General features: G+C 39.2%; 1 protein-coding gene across 3 annotated transcripts; it reads right to left on the reverse strand.

Annotated features, from left to right (window-relative positions):
* LOC108598814 (ecdysone 20-monooxygenase) lies at positions 1-10,724 on the reverse strand. Of its 3 annotated transcripts, none has more exons than XM_017985560.1 (7): positions 10,677-10,724; positions 1,737-2,013; positions 1,082-1,676; positions 845-1,022; positions 543-782; positions 270-485; positions 1-213 (listed from the first exon to the last, which is right to left on the reverse strand). In XM_017985560.1, the coding sequence occupies exons 2-7, from the start codon at positions 2,005-2,007 to the stop codon at positions 103-105; spliced, it is 1,611 nt and encodes a 536-aa protein (XP_017841049.1). In that variant the 5' UTR covers positions 2,008-2,013; positions 10,677-10,724; the 3' UTR covers positions 1-102. The 3 variants fall into 3 exon arrangements, with proteins under 3 accessions (XP_017841049.1, XP_017841050.1, XP_017841048.1); XM_017985561.1 differs by lacking the exon at positions 10,677-10,724 and adding an exon at positions 7,062-7,091; XM_017985559.1 differs by lacking the exon at positions 10,677-10,724 and adding an exon at positions 2,148-2,233.
* Between the last annotated feature and the right edge of the window lie 4,845 nt (positions 10,725-15,569).

The raw sequence follows: 15,569 nt of genomic DNA on the forward strand, positions 1-15,569 counted from the left end.
ACAAATTAGTTGTTTAAAATGCTAGAGAAGCGCACAAAATGAGCTTTTAACTTATGTACAATTTAGTTGCAACTTTAGATATTGTATTTAATACAACAACTTTTAGTACTCACGATCCCGCAGCTTAAGGCTTAAAGGCGTCTTGGGCGCCAACAAAAACTCGAACTCAGTTTCCAGCGGCTTAACGAAACTGACTTCAAAGGACAGCACAAGCTACAAATATAAAAAAAAATTAAATAAATGTTGAGCAGCTGGAAATGTGCACTCACCTTGGCTAGCAGCAGCACTACCTCCATTTCGACAAAGCGTTTGCCAGGACAAGTGCGACGACCCACACCAAAGGGCACCACAATGTTGGCGCTATCCACATTCACTGTAAAATTGCTCGTGGCAGGATCTATCCAGCGCTCGGGCGTAAATTGTTTGGCTTCTTGAAAGTTGCTGTCCTTGTGACAGGCAACCATGTTTTGACACAGTACAACAGTCTGTAGAATCAGTTAAATATAGAAAATGTTTGCAAGCAAGAGAAGAGCTAAGCTTACGCCTGCGCTGAGCGAATAGCCTGAGAGCTCCATATCCTCCTCGAGTATGCGCGCCAGGCAAAAGGCCGTAGGCCGCAGTCTGTAGGACTCCTGTATGCAGGCTTTGGTGTAGGTGGCATTGGTGAGCGCATCCTGCAGTATGTTCGTATCACGATACTCTATAAACTCGTTGAGTATGCGAGGTATGATCGTCGGCTCACCGGTGACAGAGCTGAGCACAAACAGCAGCGTATTAGCTAGCTAGTTAATTTAGAAATAAATTAATTAATGCACAACTCTTTCTTTTCTTATGGTGCACTCACCGTTTCAATGCCTGCAGCTATAAAGTCTATAATGGCAGACTTTTTATCGCGTATATCCAACTCCTTGAGCTCGAGTATGTTGAGAAAAACGCTGCGTAGTCCTGCGGCATCCTCATCCTCGCAAGCTGCTGACTTCTTGTGCTCCTCCAGCTCATGATCAATAATCTCTGAAATAACACTGCAAGCGTGGATTAAATTTGACTGCCTTGTGGCGCAATTTTAAGCCAATATACCTACTCATAGATCAAGTCCTCGGCGCGCGCAAAGTCTCTATAAGTTTTGGTGGGAAAATATTTCCACAGCCCCAGCCCATAGTAGGAGTCGCGCTGTGATATAAACAGCTGCTTTACCGCAGCAGCCAGCTGGCTAATCTTCTCCGGTTGCTTAGCATTGGGTACCAGAAAACCCATGCGGCGTCCCAGCATCAAAGTGCAGACCGCCTCCAGACCCATTAGATTCGCCAGCTCCTCAAAGTTGGGCACTATGTTGGTCTGCGCATCGCGACGAGCGCGCAGCAGCTCCACAAAGTCATCGCAAACTGCATTGAGCGCGGGCAAAAAGTTCTGCAGTATACGCGGCGAGGTAATGCTGGAGGTAAGCGAGGAGCGCAGACGCTGCCACATGGGTCCTTGCTCATTGACAATGCCCACGCTGGCGTAACGATCCGGGCGTGAATTGCGATACATAACAATAATCTCAGTGGGCGGACGAAAGGGATACTTGCTGGGGTACTTGAGCACCTTTTCGAGATCCTCGCGCTTGTACAAATGCACAATGGGCACATTGGAGGGCATAACCTCGAGCACTATATCGCCATACTGACGATTGAGATCTGCATAGGAGAGAGAGTCGAGTTTAATGTTTGTGCTAATTAAAAGTGCGTGGGTTTCACCTGCGTAGACTTCATGCAGCTTGGTCATCTTGTAGCGCTTGAAGAAGAGCAGGAAAATCCACTTGGTGCCCAGAAAGGGAATGCGCTTGGGTCCTGGTATGTCCCAGATGGTGCGACGCCTGCGCTGCTCAATGGGCGTGGCATGGTAGCAATCCTCCAGCGGCGTCAGCAATGGCTTCAAGTAGATGGCGCCAATCTTTTGCCTGTGTATAGCGCAATAGCAACCGAGTACAACTGCCAGCGCCAGCAACAGTATCACGGCCATTACCATTGGAAGCTGTAGAAATAGAAAATAAATAAGTTAGTTATATACACTACATAGTTGGTTGGGTGTTCGTTCGTGTGTGCTGCTGCTGATTTATGGCGTTTTAAAAGCTTTTCAAAGTTTTTATGCAAATTCGTTTCCCATACTTGAGCAATTTTAGGCTTTTAATTGAAGTCATGAGCGTGAGCAAAAGCAAAACCGGTCCCTGTTAGACGCGTTTATCAACTGGCTAGAACTTATGGCCTAAAACATTTGCTAATCATTGATTTTGCCAATGATATTTCTTTTTTTGAAAAGTGTGTGATAAGCTTTACACTTGTGCTGCAGCTTTCGCATTCAAATATTCAGCATGAGCAAGAACAAATAAATGTATAGAGGGGGGGGAGGGGGGGCATATAGCTTGCCAGATAAGATAAACATAACACTGACTCAGTTCAAGGTTAAGCCATAAAATATTTGGAGCAATTGCCAAAAATAACAAATGGCAAGAAAGAAATGATAAAGAAATTTCGTCAAATGGTGCAAAACATTGAAGTTCACTGACAAAAGCTCAGTTGGCTGCAACAATCATGACCAACCTTAATATATACTTATACTAGATTAACACCCAATATGCAACTGACTTAGCTTGTAATACTGATCTGGCATACATATTTATTATAGAGTCGAATGACTTTCTAGTTTAAAAAAGTGTATCAATATATTATTCTATAAAATTCCACAAGCAGGCTGCCCAGCTCTAGTATATACTTTTGACTCGATTCAAACACAATGATCAACTGAGTCCTCTGAATCTTCTGAGTCTGTTTCGAAGATTCCTCAGTAGCTTACAACATCTTTATTTTATTCTAGCTGACCAACTTAGGTATACACTTTGGCTAGATTCACACACAATCTTCAACTGAGTTTACTGAATCTGCAATACTGATCTAGCAATTATATACTTTATGGATACGAAGCTAATTCCTTAGTTTCTTATTGAGTTTACTATACCTTTATTTTATCTTCAAAGCGTATTAACATATTATTCTATTATTTTATAGACAACTTAAGCATGCGCTTTGACTAGATTCACACACAATCTTCAACTGACTTAGTTTATCAACTGTTGAAGCAATTATATATTCTATGGGTTCGTAGCTCCCTCCCTAATTTTTCTAAAGCGTAATACACAAATATTCTATAAAATTCCAGCTTACTTTCTCTAAGCTTGGAAGCTTCCCAATCACGTGAGCGTCTCTTTTGCATAACAAAAAACGCAACTTGTTTTGACCAAAAAAAATCGCTGCAAAAAATTTGTTGAAGCGTCATTTCTAGACAAAAACAAAACCGTAACAATAAACAAAATATTTATTTGCGCATTGGCCTATTAAATTCTTCGATTGCCTGCTATTGTGAAATTCTAAACCAAAACAAAGAGTCAAGTCGCAGCTACGAGCCAAGAAAGGAAACAAAACTTTCCCAAAGTCTCGCTTTACATAATAATAAATTACATAATATGCTTTCTAATGCCGCCGCATTCTGTGCGGTTGGTTAGTAAGGCTTTCTTCGTTTTAGCCATTAGGCTTGGATCGGCTCGGCTTGAGCTCTGCTCCGCTCTGTTGCTGAGCCGGTTTTCTTCTAAACAAACTTGTAGATGGAGACAAACTTCTAATGCGGCTCTAACGCCGCGACAAGCGACTGAAAAGGCAGGCAGACCAAACTATATAGTATAGTATGCTATACTATCTGTAGCTGTAGCTAAGTTGTGTGTGCATATTAATCATGGCTTGGCTGGCATGCCGGCAACCGCAGCAGCGCTGAGCTGAGTCGCCGCCGCCGCGCACTGAGCTGCGAAGAATTCGCAAGAATTCTTATTAAAAAAGCGAGTTTTTTCTACTACCAAGTCGCAGTCAGTTGGAAAAGTGAGAAGCGCCAAGAACGGCACACGCGTTGCCCCAGAGATGAGGAAGTGATTAACAGCCAAGAAGGAAGTGCTTAACTTGACTCTGACTCTGACTCTGACTGTGTGAATCAATTTCTTGTGTTTCCACTTTTTGCAAATAGCAACAAAATTATAAAATAAATCCCGCCTAATGCGCTGACCATATAAGAAGCTATATAAGCAGTTGTCGGACATTAAGGAATAGCCCAAAGTCACGTAGAATTATAGGCACAATATATATAGAAATTCGAATTGTCTTATCTAAATTTCTTTGCAAATAAATTTCGTGGCTACCTCAGCGTGAGTTTTGTTATTTGATCGTTCTTTTAATTTTTTCGAGGGTTTTTCCCGGTTTGACTTGAGTACACCAAATGTTTGTTGGCTGTGCAAATAGTATTGTGTCATCGCTTTGGGTTTGATTGTAGGCGCGGGGAGTGGTAGGAGTTAGGAAGTAGTTTCTTTATTTTTGGATATTGATCTAAGAACATTAATCATTATTTCTGTTTGACATGCCTGCCAGGCCCATTAGACAAGACAGGTTCAAAGCAAATTGATTGTTAAACTGTAGAAAAAAAAGTTTGGTAGGTTCTAAAGGTAAAGAATTAAATTGAATTAAATTTAAGAAATTCAACTTGAGAGTTTGATTGTTAAACTCTAGAAAAAAAAGTTTGGTAGGCTCTAAAGTTAAAGAATTAATTTGAGCAGCAAGTGTGAAGTAAAAATAATTAAATTTGAGAAATTAAACTTGAGAGTTGAATGAGAATTAAATTTATTCTTCATATTTGTAAGAATTAAATTTAATCTTCATATTTGTAAGAATAAATTTAATTCTAATTTTTATGTATTTAATCTATAACCCATGCGTAGCTTTTGATAAAATACTCAACTTTACTTCCACCCTAAACATTCTGCAGCTTTCTTTACTCAAGCATACATATTCATATATAAAATATATATATATACATTTTGCATGTGGCTTGAATTTAAACATATTCAGCATTTATGCATTTTTTATAAATTGATTCCTTTTTGGCGTCAGACTGTCCACGAACGTCGAAAATCGAAATCAAGTGCAATGCTTAAAAATCAAAATTATGTTGACACCTACATAAAATAAATTGTTATAGCAATATAAATCAGCATTTGGCTTAGTTAGTTGCTCGTGCTGGATTCAAGGCGGCCGGCCTGGCCTGGCCTGCTCACGTTGCCAAAAGGTTGACACAATAAAAACAAAAATCGGTGATAATAAAAAAAATATATGTTATATATGCTTATATACAAAATGTTCTACCAATTAAACGGTTTACTGTTGTTGCCGTTTATTTTGCAAAATAAACAAGTTTGTGTTTTTATCAGAATTTACATACAATAAGTTTTGTATCGTTTTTTTTTTTCTTATTTGGTTCGCAGCTATTTTTATTGGCACATTTTTTTCACATCAGATTTATGCAAATCGAACCAAATATCGACCCAGCAAACAAACCAAAAATCAATATTAAAATAAAACTAAAACTGATAATAAAACACGCTGCGCAGTTACAGAGCAGAGAACGCGTCAAGCTCAGCAGATTATGTCACTACAACAAATCGGTTATATATATATGGATATATATATTGCACACGCAACGGAGTTGAAGCTACAAAAGACTTGGCCCGTCTTCATGGTCACGGCCATCTCTTTGGCTCTCTCTCTGCTTTGAGGCGGGCCAATAAGCTTTTGGCCGTCAGCTGATGTTCCCAGGCTTGAGCTTGAGCTCAGCTCCAAGTTCAATGTACGCCCAACGACGCGCATGAGGCAACAAACACCGTAATCTCTCTCTCTCTCTCTCTAAATAGACACACCCCCACCCCCGCTGGTTAACGCCCGCTGCATGCATAATAGAGAAATTTCGCATTAGATTTTTTCTGTTTTAAGCCAACTTCAAAGCCGGCTTTGAAGCAAGTTTGCTTTTGCTTTGGCCGTGGCTTTGTCTTTGTCTGTATCTCTTTCTTATTATTTCTTCTGCTTTTTTGGCCGTTGCCATGTCTTCGACGTTAGAAAGGCCATGGCGAAGAAAAGTGAAAGAACTTTAAAGTAGCTGAAACGAGTTAGAACGAGCTGAAGACCATCAAAAGTTAAATAATTCCACATGCATTGCATAATAATTTCCGAAGATTTGCATAAGCTGAAAGAAGAAAGGCTCAGCGCCTGAATTTTAATAAAGCAGATATAAAGCCAAGTTCTTAATTTTAACTGCTTTAACTTTTATTTAAGATTCTCTTTTAACAAAGAAAGTCTTTGAACTTGAGTTGACACACTCCAAATTCCGACAAATACCAGTGCACACATGACTAAACTGAATGAATCAAAGATCCCAACTCTCTCTCTCGCTCTCTCGCTCACTCCCAGCATAAACATTTAAATTTAAATTTAAATTCATTGCCTCGGAAATTGGCGGTCAATGCTCGTTTGCGAATGCAATTGACATTCACTTTGAAATTGTTTCAAAAATTATATTTTAAACAAATCAGAATAAAGGCAAGGAGTGTCAATTACGCAATGTTTACATGTGTGTGTGTGTGCAGTCGACTGCGACGTCGGCAGCGCTGCTACAGCTGATGGAGTTTGTATTTTATTTCTTTGCCTGCCTGTGTATTTAATGATGATAATGAACTTGAGACGCATATAATTGATAACAAAAGAAAATAATATAAATTATAAAAAAGCTGGCGAAAAATTAAATAAACACACGGACGGACGGACGGACGGACAGACAGATAGACGTAATCAATAAACAAGAGGCCAGCAGCCGTGAGTGAAGCTAATTGCAATTTAATGCGTTTGTTTGCCAAAGTAATTTATATATATATAAATAATATATAATGATCAGCTGCATCAAAACTGTTTGATCAGCAATTTGCACAGACTTTGAGGATTAAGGCTCAACTCGAGAGTTAGGCTCAGTGGAATTTTTTTATGTAAAAAACATAGCACGCTTTATTTTTATTGTAAATGCTGCTTTAATCTGTTAAATTCAATCAGCGCGACCTTGACACATATACACACACACACACACACATATACATATGCAATTATACTGTGAACTAAACTTTGAACATTTGCAATAAATTCTTAATAAATTAAACTGCTATTTACCTTTTTTTTTTAGCGTAATTTTTGTTGAGCGTTATTATTTAAAATATATTTGTGGCGTTTGCATGTTAGACACTAAATTTTATAAATTTAATGTTGAATTATTGCACTGCTTTTAAATATTTAATAACTATTATCACTAAGCGGCATTTTCATTAATTTATAAACGCTTTTCTTTCTAGAATATTTTAAAAATATTTTAGCTTTTTTATTGCACATTGATTTACATATATGGAAAGCTTTATGCACTGGCGTCTAATCAGCATTAGCTGCACTTGTTGCTGTTGTTGTTGTTGTTGTTGTTGATCGACATGACTCCGAAATAAACAATAGAATACTGTGGAACTTCTTTATAATCAGAAGCAGACATTGATTGCACTTTTCGCTCGCGTTTGAATATAATTGACTGGAATTGTAATCAAAACCGCATCCGTATCCGTTTCGAGTTTGCTTTTCAAATTCAATGCACAGTGGGTTGACGTAGAGTCGAGTCGAGTAGTTGGAACCACAGTGCCCGTGTCCGTGCCCACTGCGACGCTTAGTCAAAGACTGACTGAATATGAATGGGAAACGTTAAATCTATGTTGAGCACGCTGACGATCGCACGAACGAGCGTACGACGTAACGTAACGATCAGCGTAACGTAGCGTAACGTTTGCTGTTTGAGCGCGACTCGCGCAAGCAAAACTCTTCAACTGATTTAATAACCACAACAACAACAACAACAACGAGTAGAACAATAATGAGAGCACAACAGATGCAACAAGTGTTTGTGGCTTCGATCGATCGCTGAGGCGGCTTGGGCCGAACGTTTAATCAACAATCAGCAACGACCGACCGAATGAACGAACGAACGACCGACCGACCGACCGACCGAGCGACCGACCAGCTGTTCGAATCCGTTTCTGTGAGTAAGGTAAGTAAGCGCGCTCTCTCACACACGCTCAGCATGCGTGTGTGCATGTGTGTGTGAGTGTGTGTGGGCTCTGCTGTGGTCTCACGACAGACTGAGATATGATAGCAGAGGCATGCCTTTTAACTCTAACTCTCGCTCTCTCTCTCTGCCGCTGCCGCTGCTGCTGCTGCTGCTGCTGCTGATAAGAACTCAACACGTTCTTCACCTCTCTCTCTCTTTGCGTCGCTCTCTTCTCATTGTCTTTTTGCATATTATAAAATCTCAATGAAAGTTTGCGCATTGCCTACAATTGGCTAATCCCAAGACGTTATTGATATGTTTACTTGCAGTCAGTCCCAAGCAGCGCTGCTCACGCTCTCTGCCGCTCTCTCTATCTATCTCGCTATCTCTTGGCTTGGCGTGAGGTAGGTTGGACTCTAACACAACTGGTTCGCTGCGTCTAGGCACAAATCAGCTGTATAATGTTGTCTCTATGTCTCAATGTCTGACCTGCTACAATGTTGCATGTGATTTGTATGCGTGCGTGCGTCCGCGTGTCTGTCCGCCGCGTCTGTCTGTGTGCATGTGTTGAGTGGCAGGAGGTGGATGGAGGATCATGTGAGGCATGAAAATCTCTATGTGGCGGCATGTGGGCAGTGAGGAGTGGGGCGGGGATGCTTAGCCGGTTGTTGCAGTGCGCGCTAATTGCCTTGATTGAGTTTTAAATTAATGCGAATTTGAGTTGGAAGTTGTTGTTGCTGCTGCTTGTTGTTGTTTTTAGTCAGACGCGATACGCGATTTACGTACATTAAATTAAGTGCCTGAAGTGTCTGCAGTAATAGTTTAATAGAGCTAGATAAAGCTAGAGTTATAGAATAAATGCATATTAAAGCAGGCAGTAAATAAAACGAGAGAGTGAGAGAGAGAGAGAGAGAGAGAGCGAGAGACAGCGTGAGCGTTGAGCGAGTTTAAATAGAATTTAGAGCAACTTCAGTTCATTATAAATAAGTCAGTGACTAAAGTATGGCAACTCTTAAGCTGTTAGCTAATACTACTAGCATTTTATTAGCTACTACCTTATTGACTTCTAAGTAGACTCAACTAGCCACAGTGTAGACTGGGCTAACTGCAGCATGAATGAGCATGGGCTGTATTAATAATTAACTCGACTGTTGTTGATATTGTTGGTGTTGTTGTTGTTGTTGAAGTTGTTGCTGATCTTCTTCTTATAAATATTGTAAATCAAAAACAAAGCTAAGACTGGGCTAACTGCAGAATGAATGAGCATGGGCTGAATTAATAATTAACTCCAATGTTGCTGTTGTTGATATTGTTGATATTGTTGGTGTTGTTGTTGATCGATCTTCTTCTTATAAATATTGTAAATCAACAACAAAGTTAAGACTGTGCTAAATTCTAAATAATAATTAACTTGACTATAGCTGTTGTTTTTGATATTATTGTTGATGTTGTTGTTGATATTGTTGTTGTTGCTTCTTCTTCCCACAATTATGCCATACCAGACTGCCTGCCTGCTTCTGCTGCTGCTGCCCCCTTCCCGTTTTCAATCAAAGCAACAGCGACTCTCGAAAAACAAAAGGCAGCTAATGCGCTTTTTCAATTAACTATAAAAAAAAACAACAAAAACAACAACAAACCGAGATCAAGCCTCTCTTTTGATTCTTATACAACGAACAGGTTTTTCACGCGCATCAATGTGCTATGTGCTGAGGTTTGTGTTTTCACGATTTCCGTTTGAATTTTCATTTTACGACTCTCAAGTCAAGACGTGGCTTAGAACTTTTCTTTCTAGCTACACTTTTTTCTTAGCGTGTTTTGTTTGTTTGCTTGTTTGCTTGCATGTAAATGTGGCCAAGAGTACTTTACGCCGACCGCGACACTTTCGGCTCTCACATCATAATATCAACTAAAAGCGAACTACGGGCAGGGCAGGCAGGCAGGCCGACAGGCCGACAGTCCGACAGGCTTGGCATCAACTTTAGCTGCAAGCTGCGGCCTGCGGCAGAGCCAGAGCCACAGCCACAGGCACAGGCACAGCCACAGCCACATAGCAATTACAATTGGGGGAGCTGCCGGCAGCTCTTGGCTGCTGTTGCCACAGTTGCCAGTTGCGATCTCTCAGCGTTCCCTTAACATTTAATGAGCATTAACAAGCTGCACTTAACTGCAATAACAACAACAATTGATAACAAGCAAGAATGCTCCACTTGCAGCAGAGCTCCAAGAATGAGGAGTATGCGCAGCTTAAACCGCCGCCAGTGCCGATTTGCTCACAACGAAACCCAATGCGCTTCTCTTTGCGATTCTCATCAAATCAGATGAGCTGGTTCAACAATTTGTCAAGCTTAAGTCATTTAACCCAAAAGAAAGTTGAGCTATTGAAACTATTTATGAGCATTGATCCTAACTTATATTAAACTATTTTAATATGAAAATGAAACCTAATTAATTTGCTAGGGAAAACCCAAAGAGAGAAACCAAAAGTGCTCAAAACTTAGAACAATCAAAATTCGTATTATTTTTAATGCGATCTATTTATCGATCGAGTGTATAACTTTAAGACCCTAAGTTATAACATAGATATGTCTTGTAATCAAAAATGTAAAATAAAATGCTTCCCCAGCGAGCTAAAAATTCTTAAAAAATACTTTCAACTGAATTGTTTCAAAGTTTGATTGAATATAATAGTAAAGTGAACTTACCACGCATTTTCTTCATATATAGAGTATCCAGAATTAACAACAACAAACTGCTCAGCCTACTCACAAAACAGCTCCACGCTGTCTGAGTGCGCACATGAGCATAAATGCGAGTACTCGCCATAAATATATCTGTAGCTTTAGCTGTATATGTAAGCAATTCGTTGTTGTTTTTATAGTTGTTGTTGTTGTTGCTGCTTCGCTGTTGATTAACACGAGCTGCGAAATTCATTCTTCTTGCAGTTTTATTTTGTCTTGTCTTTGTTTTCATCCTCATTTCATTGGCATCCTCAGCAGCCAAAGGCAACGTTGCCAGTTTTGTGCCAGTTGTAAGCGGTAAAATTGCTTTGACTGAGGGCCAGGGCCAACAAACACGCACACGAGCACACACGCATGTGCATGTGTGTGTGTGTGACCCAATGATCTACAAAAAGGGTGCGGGGCAGCTGTAAAAAAATAAACGTTGATAAGAAATGAAAAAAAAAGTGAAATCAATCAATGCGTTTTACTACAACAGCGAAGCGCTACGAATCGCAACTTAATCTAGTATTACATGATCTCACACACACACAGACACACACACACACGCACACTATAGCTGGCTGCTTCATTCATTCACACACACACACACACACACATGCACACACATGCTTGCCCCTCATGCTCTCATTCATTTCCATACGCAGTCAGTCGTTGTAGTCGGCATTGTTGCTTGTCCTTGAACTTGACCCAGCTGCGCTGCTGCTGCTGCTGCTCGCCGAGTGGGCCCTTTACGCTTATTATTATACAAGTGTAGCATAATTAATAAATTGACTGCTCATTGTGTGTGTCTCTCGCGCTCTCTTTCACTCTCTACTTATCTCTTGTCATGCTTATTGTGCGTAGTTTATTATTCATTTATTATTTATTGCCAGTTTACTCGTTGATAAGCAGCATTTTAACAATTTTGTGGCTATTTATAAATATATTTAAAACGCAAATTTCGCTTGCACAACAAGCAATCAATCTATGCATGTAAATTGTAAATTGCATTTCCGCCTTGGCGGTTGAACTTGTCTTCAGTCTATTCCAAGTATTTAGTTTGCTTAGCGCACTTTCTCAGGCTTGCAATTTATGCAGCGCCTGCAGTTTCTGCATTTTTTTGCATAGGTCAAAATATTTCGTTACAATTTGTTGGCATAGCTCTCGATATATGGCGCTATATACTGTAATGCGAGCGCCCAGACATACGAATGCTTGTCTACAATTGCAGTTCATAGCATTTTTCTAGGTTAATGCAATTCGTTTTGGTTTCTTTCTTGCGCTTCTTGCATTAAATGCAACTTGCATGCGAAATTTCGTAATATTTATAAACAGTACCCGCATTAGTTTAATAACTGATAAGCAGCGTGCGTTACACACACTGCGTATACTTAATTGGCGCGCATAGCATGTGGGTGTGAGTAATAAAACAAAAGCGTTTGCTATAGCATCAAAGTCAAACGTTTTGCTTAAGCTGCAAGCTTTATATATAAATATTATGTACACACAAAATATTGCTAATTTAAAGCGTAATTATTTATAAAATATTGTATTATTATAGCAATTTTGCTTTATTTTTGCGCATTAGCACTAAGCGCCGTCGGCAGTTTTTAGTACTAAGCAGTTTTAAAAAATTCAGCAGCCAAAAAGTAGGCAATGCTATTTTTGCTCTCAGCTATTGCGCTTAAATCTTTAACGCAAATAAACAAATTGCAGGTGAAAATTTATGCTTTACGCTAGCCAAACACTTAATTTGTACAAATCGCAATGACGCCAATGTAATTAAACGCACAAGCCGAACAATAATAAAAGCAAAACATAAACCACGACATAAACAGCTGCGACAGGTTTGCGGAATTATATTTAGCCCTTTGCTGCTGCTGCTGCTGCTGCCCGAGAAAAGCCACAAAATGCGTGTTTATTAATTAAGCGCATTTGTTTTCATTAAACAAACGTTTTAATTGAGCATGAAACTTGGCGCCAAAGCCGCGACAGCGCAATAGACGCCGCTAAACGACGCCATAATAATAATACAAGAAAAAAAAAGGCAGTGGCTCACCCCTTTTTGTGGCAGCCACCTGACACCCCACACAACCCTTAAACTCATATAAGTATAATAATTAATTTTAATGTAACAAATGCTAAGCATAAAGTTTGCTTAACCTGCTTGATTGATTAAATTTAGCAATAGCGCAATTTACTGCAATTAATTGCTGCAGTAAATTCTTTTGTTATTGGCCTAAAGAAAAGTTCAACATACGCATTTCGGCCATGTGGTAATGCCCTTTGGCCTGCTGAGGACACAAATCAAATTTGAGATAAAGTAATGCGCTGCCTTTGGCTTTGGCTAAATGGATTTCCCAAAGCATTTGCCAAGTTTATGAAAAATAAAACAGCGCGCAACGCACAGCGTGTGGCAGTCAATGCTACAGTAAGGGGCTGGGGGCGTGGCTCAGAGTGCTTTTAAAGCCTGCGCCAACGAGTTGATGTGTTGTGTGTGTGTGTGTGTGTGTGTGTGTGTTGGGTTTGGCCAAAAAGTTTTAACGCTGCGCCAAGCAAAGTGTTTTTCATAAGCAATAATAATAATTTCGAGGCCGAATTTTAATTGCACCCAAGTGGCACATTCGAAGTGGCAGTGGCAGTGGCAACAATGAAACTTAAGCAGCAGCCCCACAATGAATAATGTGCGCCTAAGACTGCTAAGAGTTTGTTCATAAAGAGTTGCTAAGCTTTAATAAACTAATAAATTGCTGCAGTTGCTTTATTAAAATTAAAAAATTTATATTTATATTCAATGGCAAAGTAAAAGTCTCGAAACGAATGCGCAGCGAATCTTTTAACATGATTTTTATTTGCCTTTTGCTTTTACGAATTCAATTTGCGCCAATGTGTACAGTGGGTGGGTGGCAAGGGGGTGGTAGTGTCGGCAAATGTCATAAAAATATGCGACATTTCGTTTTTATCGCTTTTGAAAAACTTTATTCTTGGCGCTTTGCTTTCTGCGCTCTGCTCTCAGTTCAATTCGCTTTTGTTCTCTTTTTTTTATTTTATTTACAATGGCAATTTTCTTTGTTTTTAAACAAGCAGCGCATTGCTTTTTATTTGTGTAGCTCGATTGGGGCGATTGGAAAGCGTCCGATTGGCTGCGATTTGCAACAGTTTTTCGGGTGTGAGCTGCTGCACAGTGGTGCGAAAGTTAAGAGAACTAACTGAACGATCATAAGAGCAGCTTGAGAGGCAAAGAGTGTCCAAGAATATAATAGAAATATAAAATAAATGTAATAAACTATGATTTTCTTTCTTAATTTCTCTATATCATAAAACAGAATAGTTAAAAAGAAACAAAATCATATTGTAGTTTATTCCAATAGTTTTATTTAATTTTTTTATACGAATGTCGTAAATCTGAATTCTTTAGCATTCTATGCAAACAACAATCGCCACACTGTTTAACAGAAGTCAACTCACACTCATTTTTTCACTCACTCCCCAAGTCTTAACATCATCAACAACATGGCTGTTGACCCCCACGCCCCGCACCACACGACCTGTCGCTTTATAGTGGGGAAAAGCAGCTTTTTCGCGTCGCCATAAAATGCAAGTGGTCAGAGCTGTAGAGAGCGAGAGAGAGCGAAATGGAAAAACGAAAGAAAAACAATTAAATGCCAAGCAGCCGTCGTTCGCTCGTTCGTTCGGTTGCAAAGGAAAACAAGCAAATAAACTTGGGCGGGTTGCAGCATTTTGCGACACGTCGAAAAGCGTCGCAAGCGCCAATGCCAACTCAGTTTAATTGAAATCAAGTTGAGACGGCCAACATGAGTGCGGGGGGACAGTGCGGGATCAGCTGAATATATTGGCTAAGTGGTTGGCTTGACTGGTGGGGTGGGGTGGGGTGAACAGGCTTGCAAATCGAATTGAAACAGCAAAACGTATTCGAAAATCGACAGCAAAAGTAATTGAAATTGCATGAGCAACAATGTGAATGCCAAACGGTGCCACACCCACCGCCCACTCAGAGCAGCAGCAGCAGCAACACTCAAAAACACTTTGCACACAAATTGGCAAAAGGGAACAACAATGCGGCAAAATATCAGTTATAAAGAAAGCTGTAAAGTAGCTTGAAATAATACTCTGCATAAAAAGAAATTGCAGTGCAGACTATTTAATGATTTTTATTTTTATAAATAAGAAGTATTTATTAATAATATAAATGCAATTTATCATGTGCTGCGTATGCAAAGCGTAGCAAAAAGTCGTGCGGCTGCTATAGTTTACATAAGTATTAATTGCAGGTCAGTCTATTTAATTATAAGTAATAATAAATTCATAAATAAAAAGAATTTACTAATAATTTGACTGCAATTTTGAGTGTGAGCTGTATGCAAAGTGTATCACTAAGTCGTGCTATTCGCTTGCTGACTTAACACTCTTATATACTCTGCATTAGAACAAATTACAGTGATAATCATTTGTTGAAAAATAAAGAATTGGCTTATAATTTGAGAACAATTCTTAATGCGAGTAAGCAAAGTGTATTAAATTGTCGTGCTATTTGTTTACCGATTTATTTATATAAAATACACTAAATCAGAAGAAATTGCATTGAAGTTTATTCATTCATAATAATAATAATAAATTAAAGCAATACACTAATAATTTAAATGCAATTTGTAATGTAATTTATATGCAAACTGTATCACTAAGTCGTGCTGTTTGTTTTCTAACTTATCACTCTTGATATTTTATATTCTACATTAATGAAAATGCAGTAATAATAATAATAAGTTGAAAAATAAATAATTTGCTTATAGCTTGAATGCAATTTGTAATGTGATTTATATGCAAAGTGTATTACAAAGTCGTGTACTTAAAACT

Source organism: Drosophila busckii, chromosome 3L (genome assembly GCF_011750605.1).
Source record: "Drosophila busckii strain San Diego stock center, stock number 13000-0081.31 chromosome 3L, ASM1175060v1, whole genome shotgun sequence".
NCBI classification, from domain to species: domain Eukaryota; kingdom Metazoa; phylum Arthropoda; class Insecta; order Diptera; family Drosophilidae; genus Drosophila; species Drosophila busckii.

What these genes read in the sequence shown, in the direction of transcription:
- LOC108598814 (XM_017985560.1), bottom strand. Translation starts at nt 2,007, where the DNA reads ATGGTAATGGCCGTGATACTGTTGCTGGCGCTGGCAGTTGTACTCGGT. An exon ending in TAGCTGCAGGCATTGAAACG is followed by an intron (nt 783 to 844) that starts GTGAGTGCACCA and finishes TAAATTAACTAG; the next exon opens with CTAGCTAATACGCTGCTGTT. An exon ending in GCTATTCGCTCAGCGCAGGC is followed by an intron (nt 486 to 542) that starts GTAAGCTTAGCT and finishes CTGATTCTACAG; the next exon opens with ACTGTTGTACTGTGTCAAAA.